The following is a 15,740-nucleotide window of genomic DNA, read 5'->3' as shown; positions in this document are numbered from 1 at the left end:
TTAAATAAAAACACATTGAAATGTAGTTATTTGAGATTGAGCAACTGCGGCTTTAGACAACAGGTGGCTTGGTTTACAATAAGGCTGCATCTTTTTGGTGGTTTTAGTGAGCACAAAGTGATTGTCATTTTCTCTCTCTCATGTTGCGGTTCACATGAAGAGGCAAATGTAATTTGGTACTGCGCATTTATCCCTCTCTGGCCTGACGCACTACAACTGTTTGCCATTTCCCCCACTTCAAATAGAGCGATTATTAACTGACACAGATCCAAATTCAGCAAACCAATTATAATACAGTTTGAAGACACACAGAAACTGCTTCATCAATAGAAATCCCCGACCACGCATGTAGGCGATGTCATGGCCACGTTAGCTAGCTAAGCTCATGCGCAGAAAAACGTCGTCAGGTACGTCGTTCGGTCTGTCGCGCGAAACTGCGCATGTGCAGTGCATTAAATCAAGGCACCCCTTCGATATAAAGCTGTTTTTGATGAAAATGAAAAGGTGTCAGTTACAACCTTGTGAAAGTGACAACAATTTCAGCTAATTAAGACATTGGCTTGCATTTAGACTGAGAAAATTAACATCGAAGGAAAATGTTTCACTTCCCCATTGACTTTCCAAACCCAAGTCTGGTCGGACGAGTCTGCTTCACATGCGTTCCCAGAAGGGTTTAGAAAGTGGGGGCAACATTTTATTCGTACTTGTTCTCAACTAGCCTACCTGGTTAAATAAAGGTGAAATAAAATACGCTGCCGACTGAAATGCAACGCTATAGGCTTGCTAGCACTGGCAGCCACCCAAAAGTMATTTAGTTAACCAAGACAGGAACATAGCAAAATGAGGCAAGAACACATGGCGTACAAGAAGTATTATTTTCAGACAGTGCGACATGACGTTAAAAGGTTTTTATCATAGCGAACATCGGCTTCATCTTTCACAGCAACGCTATCCCATGCTCCTTTATTACGACGGAATGCTCGATTTCAGAACCCTGGACAGCAGTTGATGTACACAACAATAACAGCCTTAAACTCAATGCTTACAGAGAAAGAAAAACAACCCGTCTGTCTTTTAAAATCAACAAAGAAACGACTGAAACATCTTTGGATTTTTTTACATCGACTTGAAATCAGTAAGTAAAATGAAAAATCACAACGAAGGCATCTTAAAATCAAATCAATAAACACACAAACCTATTGTCAATGCAAAATGCTGTTGAATGTGGGAAAATGTAGTCCGGCTATACATTTCATTTTGCAAAAATGTACCATTTAGTTTCCCACAGGCATTATTGGCGCTTATGATGAAAGCTAAGTTCCAAGAGAGAATCTACTCGAAAGGTCTCCTGATCACTACCCAGTCACCATGGGAAATGTGTATTCTCTCTCGCCCAGCTATCAGAAGGCGGCTGGAGATGGGCCCGCAACGTTGGGCAACGACACAACAGTTCAGAACAGCAAGAACGCCAGAGGGAAGAACCTGAAGGATTACTTGCTCATCAACATAAAGCGAAAGAAGGGCTCCAAGGCGGCGCAGCCTAACGGGAACAACCAGAACAGTGTGACCCACCTCAACAATGAGAACCTGGGGAAGTCTCAATCCCGCACCAACCTGTACACCCACACCCAGGACCAGAGCACCTAAGACCTCGTCAAGAGCTCTGACAACGCCTCCTAGCCGGACAAGAAGGCCCCCCTGACGCGCCCAAGAGGGTGATGGTCCAGGCCTYCACCGGCGAGCTGCTGCGCTTCCTGTCCCTAACGACCCAGGGCTGTGGCTGCAGAGCGTAGCCCGCTTCCTGCTCAACCACGGCTGGGGGAACCAGAGCATCCTCACCCCAGCCAATGTGGTGTTTGTCTACATGCTGTGCCGCAAGGTGGTCTCCTCCGAGGCAGTCACCGAGCACCAGCTGCAGGCCATGGTGATCACCTGCCTCTACCTGACCTGCTTCTACATGGGMAACGAGAACTCCTACCCACTGAGACCCTTCCTGGTGGAGAGCTCCAGGGAYATCTTCTGGGAGCGCTGCCTGTCCATCATCAACCTAATGAGTGCCAACATGCTCCAGATGAGCACGGACCTGCATTATTTCTTCCAGCTGAAGAACGAGAGCCAGATAGAAGAYGAGTAGCCGCTTACTCAACATTAGCTCATCTGATGTTGTAACTTTAGCTACCGTKAACATTAGCTGTCTGACTTTATTAGCCAGCTAATTTTCACACCATAAAMTCAATTATTTAAATCCGTTAAGCTGGCTAATGTTGCTCAACATTTCTCTGGCTAGCTAATGGAGAATTCGATCCAGCTAGCAAGATACTTAATGCTAACAATACTTCTTCCACCACACTTTCTCCCTCAYCTCAAACTTTCCAAATGCCAGTTTTCAGTTATAGCTCATGAAGTACGCTTCATCACCTTGTCACCCCCGTCTCTGTGGTCAGGCTTCTCACGTAACGTTACCTCTTCATTATCATTCAGGGGACGCGCTGCTGTAACTGAAAAGGCAGATTGCCACTCTSCGCTGTCTTTCCAGAGCGTGCGCTGATGCTGTAACTAGCAAATTGGCTGTCTCTTCTCTCTTCAGTCACGTGCTGCATTCTGTTATGTGAACGATTGGCTGAATCTTGGATACAGCCAGTATTGCTCCCAACGTGCATCACTCGTTCACTTACAGCCAGTAGTGATCCAAAGCCCCCCCCCCCCCAACTTCTCATCGGATCTACATGAATCACGTAGGTCACCTATTTTGGATTCAAAACGGCAAATTTTGCAGAAAGGTGACTAGTTTGCATCCCTGTTCTTTCCATTTGATTTGTAAATTAAGTGCATCTGCATTAGTCAAAACTAGTTTAGATATGCTTGCTAATAGGCCATTTGATTACCAGGGAATTACTAGAAATTAGAAGTAGAAAAAAAAGACATCTAATTCATATTGTGCTATAAGACATTAAGCATAAAAATGTTTAACTAGTACTATATCTTTGATAAATCTTGTAGGCGTGAAAACACATCAAAAGAAATCGTAGCCAATAGTCACCTTGCAAGGTTTCCAAAAGACCAAAGTACAGTAACTCCACTGTTGTATAGGTCAACCGCCCCTTTACCCCCACCCCATCTCATAACATTCACTAACCTTGACCAGGTTATTGGTGAACCAGAACACCCCTCCTGTGTGCAGCAGGCTCTCAAAGAGGTGTAGCGCGCCGCTGTCCACCCAGCCCTTCCACAGCACCGAGCGGAATTGCTTGCGGAGKGCCTCGTGGATGGGCTCCTTGGCCGAGAGCAGGTTGCGGTAGGGGATGGGCTCCTGGCCCTCCATGGGCGGCCGCAGGGCCAGGCCTGTCTGCTGGAACACGTCAGCACACATGTTCTCCAGGATGGAACTCATGATCACCACCCTGAGGGAGAGATGAAGGGTTAATGGGCTTGTGCTTACGTGATTTTCAGTCTGGTTGCTATACACTGGTGGTGAATTATGGGAGATGCCTGATTACAATGTGAAACGGGTTGAACACTAAGGAAGGTGATACAAACCATTAAATCTGTCGTCATCATCGTCGGCTGACCCACCTTTTAAAACGTCAGTGTCAACTAGAATTTGTCTGGTTGATTAGACATCTGCTCAGTGGCTAAATAATCAGGCTAATGCTTTGGTTGTTGAAAATCATTGTCCAGCGGCAGTGCATGTGTAGAGCGAGCTGTGTGCGTGTCAGACCCTGGTTAAAATACTATTTCAAATATATCAATTACTTTCACATACTTTTCAAAGTAAGTATTGTGTTGTTATATTTGAAAAGACAAGTAGTTGAATATTGGAATGCATTTGGAAATACACTTGGACAGTATTGGCATGTATTTGAAAATATACTCCCATACATTTAACAAGGGTTTTGAAAATATTATTTGAAATAAGTATTTGAAAATAGTAGGCTATTTATAGGACATTTGAAAATTCTTCCAATATAAAAGTAGTTGATTCAGCCCAGATAAGAAAACACTAAAACAGAAAATAAGTATTTAAATAACAAATACATGTACAGTGCCTTCGGAAAGTATTCAGACCCCTTGACTTTTCCACATTGTTACGTTACAGCCTTATTTTAAAATGGATTAAAATGTCCCCCCCCCCCCCTCAATCTACACACAATTCACCACAATGACAAAGCAAAACAACTTTTTTTTTGTTGAAATGTTTGCTAATTTATTAAAAAGAGAAGTACTCAGACACTTTGTTGAAGCACCTTTGGCAGTGATTACAGCCTCGAGTCTTCTTGGGTATAACACTACAAGCTTGGCACACCTGTATTTGGGGAGTTTCTGCAATTATTCTCTGCAGATCCTCTCAAGCTCTGTCAGGTTGGATGGGGAGCGTTGCTGCACAGCTATTTTCAGGTCCCTCCAGAGATGTTCGATCGGGTTCAAGTTCAGGCTCTGGCTGGGCCACTCAAGGACATTGTCCCGAAGCCACTCCTGCTTTGTCTTGGCTGTGTGCTTAGGGTCGTTGTCCTGTTGGAAGATGAACCTTGACCCCAGTCTGAGGTCCTGAGTGCTCTGGAGCAGGTTTTCATTAAGGATCTCTGTACTTTGCTCCATTCATCTTTCCCTCGATCCTGACTAGTCTCCCAGTCCCTGCCGCTGAAAAACATACCCACAGCATGATGCTGCTGCCGCCACCATGATTCACAGTAGGGATGATGCCAGGTTTCCTCCAGACGTGACGCTTGTCATTCAGGCCAAAGAGTTCAATCTTGGTTTCATCAAACCAGAGAATCTTGTTTCTCATGGTCAGTCTTTAGGTGAATTTGGACAAACTCCAAGCGGGCTGTCATGCACCTTTTAATGAGGATTGGCTTCCGTCTGGCTACACTACCATGAAGGCCTGATTGGTGGAGTGCTGCAGAGATGGTTGTCCTTCTGGAAAGTTCTCCCATCTCCACAGAGGAACTCTAGAACTCTGTCAGAGTGACCATCGGGTTCTTGGACACCTCCCTGACCAAGGCCCTTCTACCCCGACTGCTCAATTTGGCCGTGAGGCCAGCTCTAGAAAGAATCTTGGTGGTGATGGAGGCCACTGTGTTCTTGGGGACCTTCAATGCTACAGAAATGTGTTGGTACCCTTCCCCAGATCTGTGCCTCGACACAATCCTGTCTCAGAGCTCTACGGACAATTCCATCGACCTCAAGGCTTGGTTTCTGCTCTGACATGCACTATCAACTGCAGGAACTTATATAGACAGGTGTGTGCCTTTCCAAATCATGTCCAATCAATTGAATTTACCACAGGTGGACTCCAATCAAGTTGTAGAAAGGATGATCAATGGAAACAGGATCACAGCTCAATTTCGACTCTCATAGCAAGGAGTCTGAATACATACGCAAATATGCTTTTTTGTGTGCAAAGTTTACTTTGTCATTATGGGGTAGTGTGTAGATTGCTGAGGATTTGTATTTATTTAATCCATTTTAGAATAAGGCTGTAAAACGTAACAAAATGTGGAAAAAGTCAATGTGTCTGAATACTTTCAGTATTTGACACCCAAGTTTAGTGTGTGTACCGTTCATTGTAGAACTGCAGCGTGTTCTCCCCATACAGCGGGGTCATGAGCTGGCGGATCATGGTCTGGGGCTTCTCCCGCTCATCCAGCCCCAGCATCCTCACATGGGCTACCAGCCAGGCCACAGCACAGATAGCCATGCTGCATACCTTGCCCTTGATGTTGTCTGTTATCTTCTACACTCGGGAGGGGAGGGGGGTGAGCGAGAGAGAGAAGAGGAGAAAGAAAAAGGAGAAGAGGGGAAGAYGAGTGCGTGTGTGTGAACTCTGCGCATGCTTCCGGGCCACTTGTACGACAAATTAATTAACTTTATGAATGGTTTAAATGAGGAAGAGACCAAAAATTAAATACATGCAAGCTCTAACCATTACGTCAGCAGAGCCATTTAGACCTACACGCTATGACCAATCATTTTCCACTATGTCAAGAGCAAGTTCACTTCTGTGATWCAACAGTTCACTGTCTACGTAGTATTGAGCTCAAAGCAGGACAAAATAGACGACACATAATACGGGACTCACCTGTACAGCCTCCACAGACAGCACGCCATTCTCCCAGGCATTCAACACCTCCAAGATGGCCGCCGGTGTGCTGAGGCAAATCTCGTGCCACTTCATCTGACTGACACACAGTGGTATATAAATCGGTACAGCTTCAAGAAAACAATGCCAATAAATAAATTTAAGGAAGGATAAGAGATGGTACACAAAGGACTCCAGTTTAAATGATGTTTTTCCCCCCCCACTGGCTCCTCAAAAAGAGAAATTTGAACATGGCGGACAACATTTCAACCATAGCCTGGACTTCTTCCTCTGTTCTTTTTTTAACCCAGCAGCAGAGAAACACYGAGTTCCAGTCTGATTCTGACCCTAGAGTGAAAAGATAGTAAGTACGCCATCACTCACACTAGCTTCATCTCAGAGGAGTTGTTGAGGAGGGCCACTAGGCTCTCCACCTTGCCAGACTCGGGCCTGAAGCAGGGGTGGTCTGGGTTCAGGGTCTTGCCCTCTTCTGGCATGCAGGTCTGCAGCCACGTCTCAAAGAACGGGGTCTCCCCCGAGGGGCTGGGATCCGAGAGGATCACCTGGAGGGGTCACAACAGAGTCATATGATATAATAATATGGAGCRGGGGATATTTCTTAAATACTTTTTTGTTTTATTTAAATATGATATAAATCTATATGAGGGACAGGTTCTGACCATGAAACGTATGTAACATGAGTCATTTTACCCATCATAGAAATGTGGCAAAGACATCACAGCTGTGCCATGCAGAAAGCTATTGTGTGTTTTGGCCACCTAGTGGAGCTGTGCTGAAAGAGCAGGACAATGATGAAAAATCTACAGGAGAAGTGAGCCTGACCCTAGTTCAGCTCTCCTGCTCTGAGACACTTTCTGAATACGGACCTAGATCACTTATAGATAGCGTTAGTACTAGGTSTGAGACCAACCTCTGATCCGTAGGTCTGCACCACGTGACACAGCATGAGGAAGGATATGTCAAACAGCAGGGCTCGCACTGAGGCCGACTTGGCTGCAACAAGGTAGAAAAAAACAAGACTCAATGTCAAAATCAAATCCGTTTCAAAAAGTCCCACACTCGTAATGTTAAATGTTCTTCAAAAAGTCCCATACTCAGCAACACTCATGTACTCACATCCTTCTCCACTGATGTGCTTCGGAAACTCATTCAGCCTGAGAAGCAAATACAGAGCATCAATAAATAATTGGCTTTAAACACAGTCCCCCTCTTACATCATGTATATTTTTCCCCATCATGTATATTTTTCCCCATCATGTATATTTTTGCCCTTTAGAAAAAAACTCCACAGTAATTTGGTTGGAGTCTGTCAATAAATTGTATTGAACAGTCCTGATGGACTGTTGGGCACACTGTAGCTAAAGTGGCTTGATGCGCGTCTCACTTGATGAACTTCCGGGCGAAGGACTTGAGTTTTCCCGTGGCTGCGGCTGCAGCCAGGAGGAGGTCCAGGCTCTTCCCAGAGAGCATGTGTCCCAGCACCCCCAGAAGGCCCTCTGGAGACTTGGAGTGGTCTGCGTCCACCGTCTATCACAAAAGGAGAAGACAGACATAGAACAGGTGTGATATGGGTGACTTGGAAGTTGTTTAGCAAAAGTTGGAGCTCCGCGATAGCTTTATGATGAGGTGAACTAACTGTCTTTACAACAGTACTTACTCAGGGATATAGTAAAGGATAMAAGTCAGCATCGTGTTCATTAGGGTACACTGTAGCTAAACATTTTGAAATGGAAAACGACAACAAGCGTTTCTATTAGACAAGTTGGAATAGAACCTCCCCCCCGAATGTAAAGCTAGGTAGGGTTGGCATGGGGAGAACGAGGACCTTGAGGATGTTGGTGACAGTGGGTTCGGCTCGCAGGATGAGGCCTGGGTTGGGCTGGATGTTGGCGTTTTCTGCAGTCTTCAGCCGTGGAGCATACTCCCTGTCCTCAGCCCTCAAGAAAAAGTTACACACAAGAGGAGATAGAGAAAGAAAAGGGAGAGAGAGAGAGGAGTGAAAGAAGGAGAGCAAGACACCGACAGACAAGCAAAGAGGGAAAGAGTAGTGTAGTGATAGGAAAGAGTGAGAGGAGACAGAATGAAAGATATTAGTGACAAACTTGATGTATTTATACTGTATCATTCTCTTTCAGTGATGTTACACATATGAAGGGGCAGGATGGCTACCCGTACCGTTTAGAAGTGAGGTTGGTCGTGTTGGAGTCCGACAGGAGAGACAGCTTATTGCACTCCTGCAGTAGCATACTTAGACAGTCGCAGCTGGAAAAAAACAGACATGGAGTAAAAAGCTTGTCAGACACTGTATAACCTGTCAGCGTGTTAAACATGCTTATAACATAATGCTTCCTCTGTTCCGTTTTCCATTATCACTCACTTGCATCTCTGGTCCGCCTTGTCCAGCAGCGGTGTGAGCTTCAGCAGGTACTCAAAGGCAATGTTCACGTCATCCATGAAGTCCTGCTGCAGATTGACCATAATGCATGTCAAGACAGAGACTAGACCAGCACTCTTCACTATCCTACATTCAGATCATTCAGGGGGTGATTAATATGGAGTATTATACCATGGTATTGTTGAATACTCGTTTCTGATTGGCTTAAAAGGGCATTTTAGCAAATTCATCAGCAACCCCTTCATAATCAGAACAAGACTTGAGTGAGATCAAAACATGAGTTKTACTATGACTTTGGCAGTGCATTGCTGGAAAAACCAAGTTTCGGCGCTGGGAAGTAACATTTTAAAGGCCCATCTCTTGGCAACAAAGAGAAAATGTTGCAGTTTAAGCTAATGTGCTGCAATTCTTCACATTCTGCCATTAGGCAGAGAGAAAACGTTGCAGTTTTAAAGCTTAAATTACAGTGCATTTATGTAGAAAAAACAAAAAAAATAGGGGATACAAGTATTGAATTGACAAATGGATAATTAGTGAAATACTAATATCACCGAGCTTCCCAGGCCCATGTTTACCATGACTAAGAACATAAATTGTAGATTAATAATGACAGCGTTGTATTGTATTACACACTTTAAACTTATCCCACGGATCCCTTTGCCAAAGGTTGTTTAATCTGCTGTTAGTAATATTCAACAGTGATGCCAACTTCCACACATTGGGCCCTCTTCACACGCCACGTCTCTTATTTCTAACACATTGGAAAAAGTAGGCCAACTGCTTTTATTTTCGGATTAACATACAGTGTATATTCAGTGCGTTAACTTTAACTGAMCCTCCACATTTTTTCGAAATCACAAGCTTTTTTAAAAATGAAAGCAGCCACGGCAGACTGGACAGGCACGTTCGTTCGCCACTGATCAAAGTTTATGACCTAAATTATCTTAATTTCTTATGGCTGCAGGGGCAGTATTGAGTAGCTTGGATGAAAGGTGCACAGAGGTGCCCATATTAAACGGCCTKCTCCTCAGTCCCAGTTGCTAATATATGCATATTATTATTCATATTGGATAGAAAACACTGAAGTTTCTAAAACTGTTTGAATTATGTCTGTGAGTATAACAGAACTCATATGGCAGGCAAAAACCTGAGAAGTTCCACTTCCTGTTTGAATTTTTTCGAGGTGGCAGATTTTCAACCAAGCTCTCAATGAAATTACAGCGAGATATGGATGAGTTTTCACTTCCTACGGCTTCCACTGATGTCAGTCAACAGAATTTGTCTGATGACTAATGTGAAGGGGGGCCGAAGGAGACAGGAATGAGTAATCACTGCCACGACCTGATCACGCATTCACCATGCGCCTTCACATGAGGACGTCCGTTTCCACCGCTTTCTGAAGTCAATCTAATTCTCCGGTTGGAACGTTATTCAAGATGCATGTTAACAACATTCTAAAGATTGATTCAGTACATCGTTTGAACATTTTTCTACTGACTGTTACGGAACTTTTGGACATTTCGTGACGTTAATAGTGGAGGCGCTTTGTGACTTTGGAAGGCTAACCAAAGTAGCTAATTGGACATAAATAACGGACATTATCGAACAAATCAAGCATTTATTTGTGGATCCTTGGGGATTCCTAGGACTGCATTCTGATGAAGTTCATCAAAGGTAAGGAAACATTTATCATGTATTTTCTGGTTTCTGTTGACCCCAACATGGCGGCTAATTTGGCTATTGTTCTGAGCTCCGTCTCAGATTATTGCATGATTTGCTTTTTCCGTAATAAAAAAAAAAAAATCTGACACAGCAGTTGCATTAAGGAGAGGTATATCTATAATTCCRTGTGTATAACTTGTATTATCATCTACATTTATGATGAGTATTTCTGTTGAAACGATGTGGCTATGCAAAATCACTTGATGTTTTTGGAACTAGTGAATGTAACGCGCCAACGTAAACTCAGATTTTGTTATAAATATGAACTTTATCAAACAAAACATGCATGTATTGTGTAACATGAAGTCCTATGAGTGTCATCTGATGAAGATAATCAAAGGTTAGTGATWMATTTTCTCTYTATTTCTGCTTTTTCTGACTGCCATCTTTCGCTGGAAAAATGGCTGTGCTTATTGTGGTTTGATGGTGACCTAACATAAATCGTTTGTAGTGCTTTCGCTGAAAAGCATATTTGAAATCTGACACTTTGGTGGGAGTAACAATAAGAACACCTTTAAAATGATATTTACATTTAAGTCATTTAGCAGACGCTCTTATCCAGAGCGACTTACAAATTGGTACAAATCATCCACCTTATGATATCCTGATATAAGACACATGTATGTTTGAGGAATTTTAATATGAGATTTGTTGTTTGAATTTGGCGCCCTGCACTTTCTCTGGCTGCTGTCATATCAATCCCGGTAGCGGGATGCAGCCATAAGAAGTTAAGAGAAGCAAGGCTACATTATTCACCCCCTGTGCTCATTCGCAATTCAGCACTAGGTCCATTAGGCTGTAACAAGGAAAAGGCAGCATTGAGCAGGAATTCTGGTAGTGAGCCGACTTGTATAACTGTATGATGAACATTATTTTGCTCTAACAGATTGTGAACCCACATGTGTAACTGATTMTAGTGGGGACAGCAATACATTGAAATATAATTTTGGGTTGGGTGTAGGGGCAGCCTGTGTCATCTGGTCTTCAGGAGATTATATTATCCGTAACAGACTCATTAGTGTCCTCATCTCAGCAAGAACACTACTGTTAATCCCCATACTTGAATTATTTCACTTCTAACCAATTTTGCTGGTGCAATTAGGTTATTTGAAATCTAATGCCAACTTGTGTCCTTGAAAATATAGAAATATTTTTTGGGGAGTGCTGGACAGTGATGAATATAGACGGTAAGAATATGAGAATAGGCTATATTGAAATGCCCCTTATCCTATTTTGTCATTTTTGTACTGTGCACAAGCTGCTGGGCAGAAATGGTAGGCATAAATTATAAGAGCTTGCTGATGTAGGCAAGATGGAAAGGTTTTGCAAATCAGCCTCAACCACCTGAAGATTGATATTCATTAGATTTTTCTTGAATGTGGGATAATTTGTCAGATGAACATATTCAAAGCCCCAGTATTTGGGAAACATAGATCAGGGACGGCCAACCCCCTCGGAGAGCTACCTCTCGGCAGGATTCTTTTTTCCTACGGTACTATTTTAAAAAGGGATAGTTCACCATATTTCCATGCTTTTCTTATGGACAAGGAGAGACCGCAATCCATCCTATGGTTAGCCACTTCAACCAAACCATTAATATTAGCATTTTCTAACCAAAAACCAACATAATTCAATGTTCCCCAGAGAGCACACTCTAAATTTCATGCCCAAATCACTTCAAACCAAGTCGGTGTGTTTTAAGTGTATATTCAACTTTAAAAGAATCCTAAATACACTTGACCTGTGATTTTTAAAACATTTGATTCCACCCTGGTCATGTGCCATGTGAAAATATGAATTGCAGGAAATTAGCTTTAAAACTGTATTTTTCCTGGGACGGGACACCCATACTCCCACATTCAGGAGAGATCTCACTCCAAGGTATCTTCAAAAGATGTCAGCCCTGTATTCAATAACGTTTGTAGTTTCATTWATTTATTTATCTGGCTGCAGACTCCCCGCAGTACCTCCCCTGTTCTAGAACGTGCATTATTTCCCTACAATACACGGCAGAATTCAATGGCTACGAAGTTCATTCTTACATGTTCGATGTTTGAGCTGCTTTTGAAAGCAAAAAAAGTCTAATTGAAAACATTATTGGCATTGCTTAATTYGATTTTCATAATAGCAAGCTAGAACAGATGGCTTGGTTAACCAAGCTAGCAAGTCTGTTCGGTTACCAAGGCAACTACTATAGCTATCCCATAAACTTGCTAGCTACTTCAGTGAGCTTTGGAACACATTTCTACCAGCAAATGTGTTCAATTATAGCCTTGGTATAAAAGGGATAATCAACTCGGGGCTCTGTGCGTTCTCAGGAAAATAATGCAACTCCGTGCATGGTTAGTTGTCGTCTATTATTTTCCACAGAATGCATAGCCCCTCGTTGATTATCTCTTTCATATTTCCAAATGTATATTACTGGTAAATAAACTTGAAACAGATCTTATAACCATTGATTGTTATGGATGTAAAGAGAATAACTCAGTACTATACCTGTACCTTCTCACCCTGGGGATACTTCTTTAGCCTGAGGAGAACCTGGGGGATCTAGAGATGAGAGGATCGTCAGTAAGATGGTGACATCTCATGGGCTCCAATGAAAAGAAAACGTTMAAATGCTTGCGCCAAGGACCATAAAACATTTATATACTGTAACTATCCGGCATTCATTGTGAGAAGCACCTTAAGGAAGGTGAAGGCGGTCCACTTGAGCTCCTCGGTGCCCTCTGGTGACTCGATGAGGCCAGTGAAACACGCCTTCCAGATCTCCAACACAAAGAGTGGCGCGGGGATACGCTGCACAGGGGAATGAGCCAGGCTTGGGGGTCAATATTCCATTTCAATTCGGGAAGTAAACCGATTTACAATTTCCCTCAACTAAAAGTGAAACTCAAAGTGAAAGTTGCATACGCTTTGCATACGTTAACTCTAGACCAATTAAGGCTCACCTGCATCCTCTTGATCATCATGAGCTGCTCCACCAGTGGCTGAGTCTCCCCTGTCAGGTTCATGGTTCCTTCCAGCATRATGAAGGCGTGGACMGACGGGAACAACGAGTGTTGCGGAGGGTCTGACTGTTCAGACAGAATCGTAGGAATGCTGAGGGGGAAGATTGGTCAGATGATTATAAAAAAACAGCCATCGTGGCTTCAATTATTGTTTACAAAGGCCATTGGCTTGTACCCCGTAAGTGCTACATTCTCACCTCTTCACYAATGWAATGCAYTCCTCCAGCTTGCCTCTCAGTGTCTGATTGGTCAGACTGTTGAGCCCCTCTGTCACTTTGAGCAAAGCTTGCTCCACATTGGTCCAGGAAGCTTTGGAAACATATCATATGATGTGGAGTCAAACATACCAATGAAATTCATTCAAATCCTACAACAATATTAATATATTGTTATTTCAGTTTTATCCAAATAATATGCAGCTAACTACATGTAAACTCAGCAAAAAAAGAAGTCCTCTCACTGTCAACTGCGTTTATTTTCAGACTTAACATGTGTAAATATAGGTAACAAGATTCATCAACAGACAAACTGAACAAGTTACACAGACATGTGACTAACAGAAATGGAATAATGTGTCCCTGAACAAAGGGGGGGGGGGGGTCAAAATCAAAAGTAACAGTCAGTATCTGGTGTGGCCACCAGCTGCATTAAGTACTGCAGTGCATCTCCTCCTCATGGACTGCACCAGAACACTGACATTGCTGTCTTGCAGGAAATCATGCACAGAACGAGCAGTATGGCTGGTGGCATTGTCATGCTGAAGGGTCAAGTCAGGATGAGCCTGCAGGAAGGGTACCACATGAGGGAGGTCTTTCCTGTAACGCACAGCATTGAGATTGCAAGCAATGACAAGCTCATGCCTTCGACGACAAATGCGAATCCGACCAACACCCCTGGTGAGACAAAACCGCGACTCGTCAGTGAAGAGCAATTTTGCCAGTCCTGTCTGGTCCAACGACGGTGGGTTTGTGTCCATAGGGGACGTTGTTGCCGGTGATGTCTGGTGAGGACATGCCTTACAATAGGCCTAAAAGCCCTCAGTCCAGCCTCTCTCAGCCTACTGCGGACAGTCTGAGCACTGACGGAGGGAATGTGCGTTCCTGGTGTAACTCGGGCAGTTGCTGTTGCCATCCTGTACCTGTCCCGCAGGTGTGATGTTCGGATGTACCGATCCTGTGCAGCTGTTGTTACACGTGGCCTGCCACTGCGAGGACGATCAGCTGTTTGTCCCTTCTTCCCCGTAGCGCTGTCTTAGGTGTCTCACAGTACAGACATTGCAATTTATTGCCCTGACCACATCTGCTGTCCTCATGCCTTCTTGCAGTATGCTTAAGGCATGTTCATGCAGATGAGCAGGGACCCTGGGCATATTTATTTTGGTATTTTTCAGAGTCAGTAGAAAGGCCTCTTTAGTGTCCTACGTTTTCATAACTGTGACCTTAATTGCCTACTGTCTGTAAGCTGTTAGTGTCTTAACAACCGTTCCACAGGTGCATGTTCATTAATTGTTCATGGTTCATTGAACAGGCATGGGAAACAGTGTTTAAACCCTTTACAATGAAGATCTGTGAAGTTATTTGGATTTTTATGAATTATCTTTGAAAGAAAGGGTCCTGAAAAAGGRACATTTCTTTTTTTGCTGAGTTTAGTTATAGGAAAACCTCATAGAAGATTCTGTATCCCCTGACTGACCTTGGTCCTCCAGGCGAGCGATGTGGACTAGGGCCCTGTTCTTCTGGCTGTTCACCAAATCCCTCARCCTCTCCAGGCAGGCCCTCAGGTTGGCTTCTGTGCTGGCCGACGGCCCCAGCTCCCTGAGCCTCTCGCAGTAGCAGGCGCAGCCCGTCAGGAGCCACACTACCACACCCAGCAGGGCCCGGCACAGCCCGATGCACTCCTCCGCCTTCCCGTGGCAGCTGGGTAGAATTGATGTTAGGGATTATTCTGGGGTATTATTTTTCAAAGTGAAAGATGACTTGATGTCAGAAATGCACTCACTCTGACGCTCTGAGATAATCATTCAACCGGCAGACTCAACTATTAGTGCTTCAACCATATTTAATAACAAAAARAGAAAGTTGCATCTCTTTCTCGGCAGAGCCAGGATGAAACGTTTTCTAGGGCTAACACCATTGTCAAATTTAAAGGAAGGAAGAATATAACAGGACAGGAGTGGGACGGGATAAAGCAAGTGTGTAGTACCTGAGACGGTGGCAGAACATGTCCATTATCTCCAACAGGGACTTGACGCAGAGCTCTCTGGAGAAGTCATCAAACTTCAGGAACAAAAAGGAGCATGTCAGACAAGTTGTCATCCGATGAAAGCATGCATGTCTGGTAGCAGTCAGACAGTTGTTATTGGCCAGAGTGACAGAAAGAGGAACCCAACTCACCTTACTGATGGCTAAGAGTACACTTGAATAAGAGACCATCTGAGGAAATACAATGGTTTCTATTAATAATAATTGTGCATAAATCAAGCACCTTTTGTCACTTTTCACCAGCAAATCTC

The 15,740-nt window shown here is 43.7% G+C and overlaps 1 protein-coding gene and 1 pseudogene across 4 annotated transcripts in view; one reads left to right on the top strand and one right to left on the bottom strand.

The window, feature by feature from the left end:
* Positions 1-15,740, bottom strand: part of LOC111976733 (mediator of RNA polymerase II transcription subunit 24) — a 35,479-nt gene that overhangs the window by 7,639 nt on the left and 12,100 nt on the right. Inside the window, exons 4-20 of one of the 4 annotated variants that reach the window (XM_070448129.1) lie at positions 15,622-15,660; positions 15,431-15,504; positions 14,921-15,144; positions 13,426-13,537; positions 13,169-13,319; positions 12,903-13,016; positions 12,714-12,767; positions 8,478-8,563; positions 8,276-8,362; positions 7,926-8,025; positions 7,485-7,627; positions 7,217-7,254; positions 7,011-7,093; positions 6,464-6,642; positions 6,080-6,179; positions 5,559-5,734; positions 3,137-3,401 (exon numbers count right to left, since the gene is read on the bottom strand). In XM_070448129.1, coding sequence (XP_070304230.1) covers positions 3,137-3,401; positions 5,559-5,734; positions 6,080-6,179; positions 6,464-6,642; positions 7,011-7,093; positions 7,217-7,254; positions 7,485-7,627; positions 7,926-8,025; positions 8,276-8,362; positions 8,478-8,563; positions 12,714-12,767; positions 12,903-13,016; positions 13,169-13,319; positions 13,426-13,537; positions 14,921-15,144; positions 15,431-15,504; positions 15,622-15,660 — 2,025 coding nt within the window. The remainder of the gene's footprint in view (positions 1-3,136; positions 3,402-5,558; positions 5,735-6,079; positions 6,180-6,463; positions 6,643-7,010; positions 7,094-7,216; positions 7,255-7,484; positions 7,628-7,925; positions 8,026-8,275; positions 8,363-8,477; positions 8,564-12,713; positions 12,768-12,902; positions 13,017-13,168; positions 13,320-13,425; positions 13,538-14,920; positions 15,145-15,430; positions 15,505-15,621; positions 15,661-15,740) is intronic. The other 3 variants (XM_070448130.1, XM_070448131.1, XM_024005811.2) reach the window with 3 other exon arrangements.
* LOC111976732 (cyclin-dependent kinase 5 activator 1-like) lies at positions 964-2,134 on the top strand (annotated as a pseudogene).

Source organism: Salvelinus sp. IW2-2015, linkage group LG17 (genome assembly GCF_002910315.2).
Source record: "Salvelinus sp. IW2-2015 linkage group LG17, ASM291031v2, whole genome shotgun sequence".
In the NCBI taxonomy this organism is placed as follows: domain Eukaryota; kingdom Metazoa; phylum Chordata; class Actinopteri; order Salmoniformes; family Salmonidae; genus Salvelinus; species Salvelinus sp. IW2-2015.
Note: the sequence above shows the minus strand (reverse complement) of the source record. Positions and strands in the feature narration are given on the sequence as shown.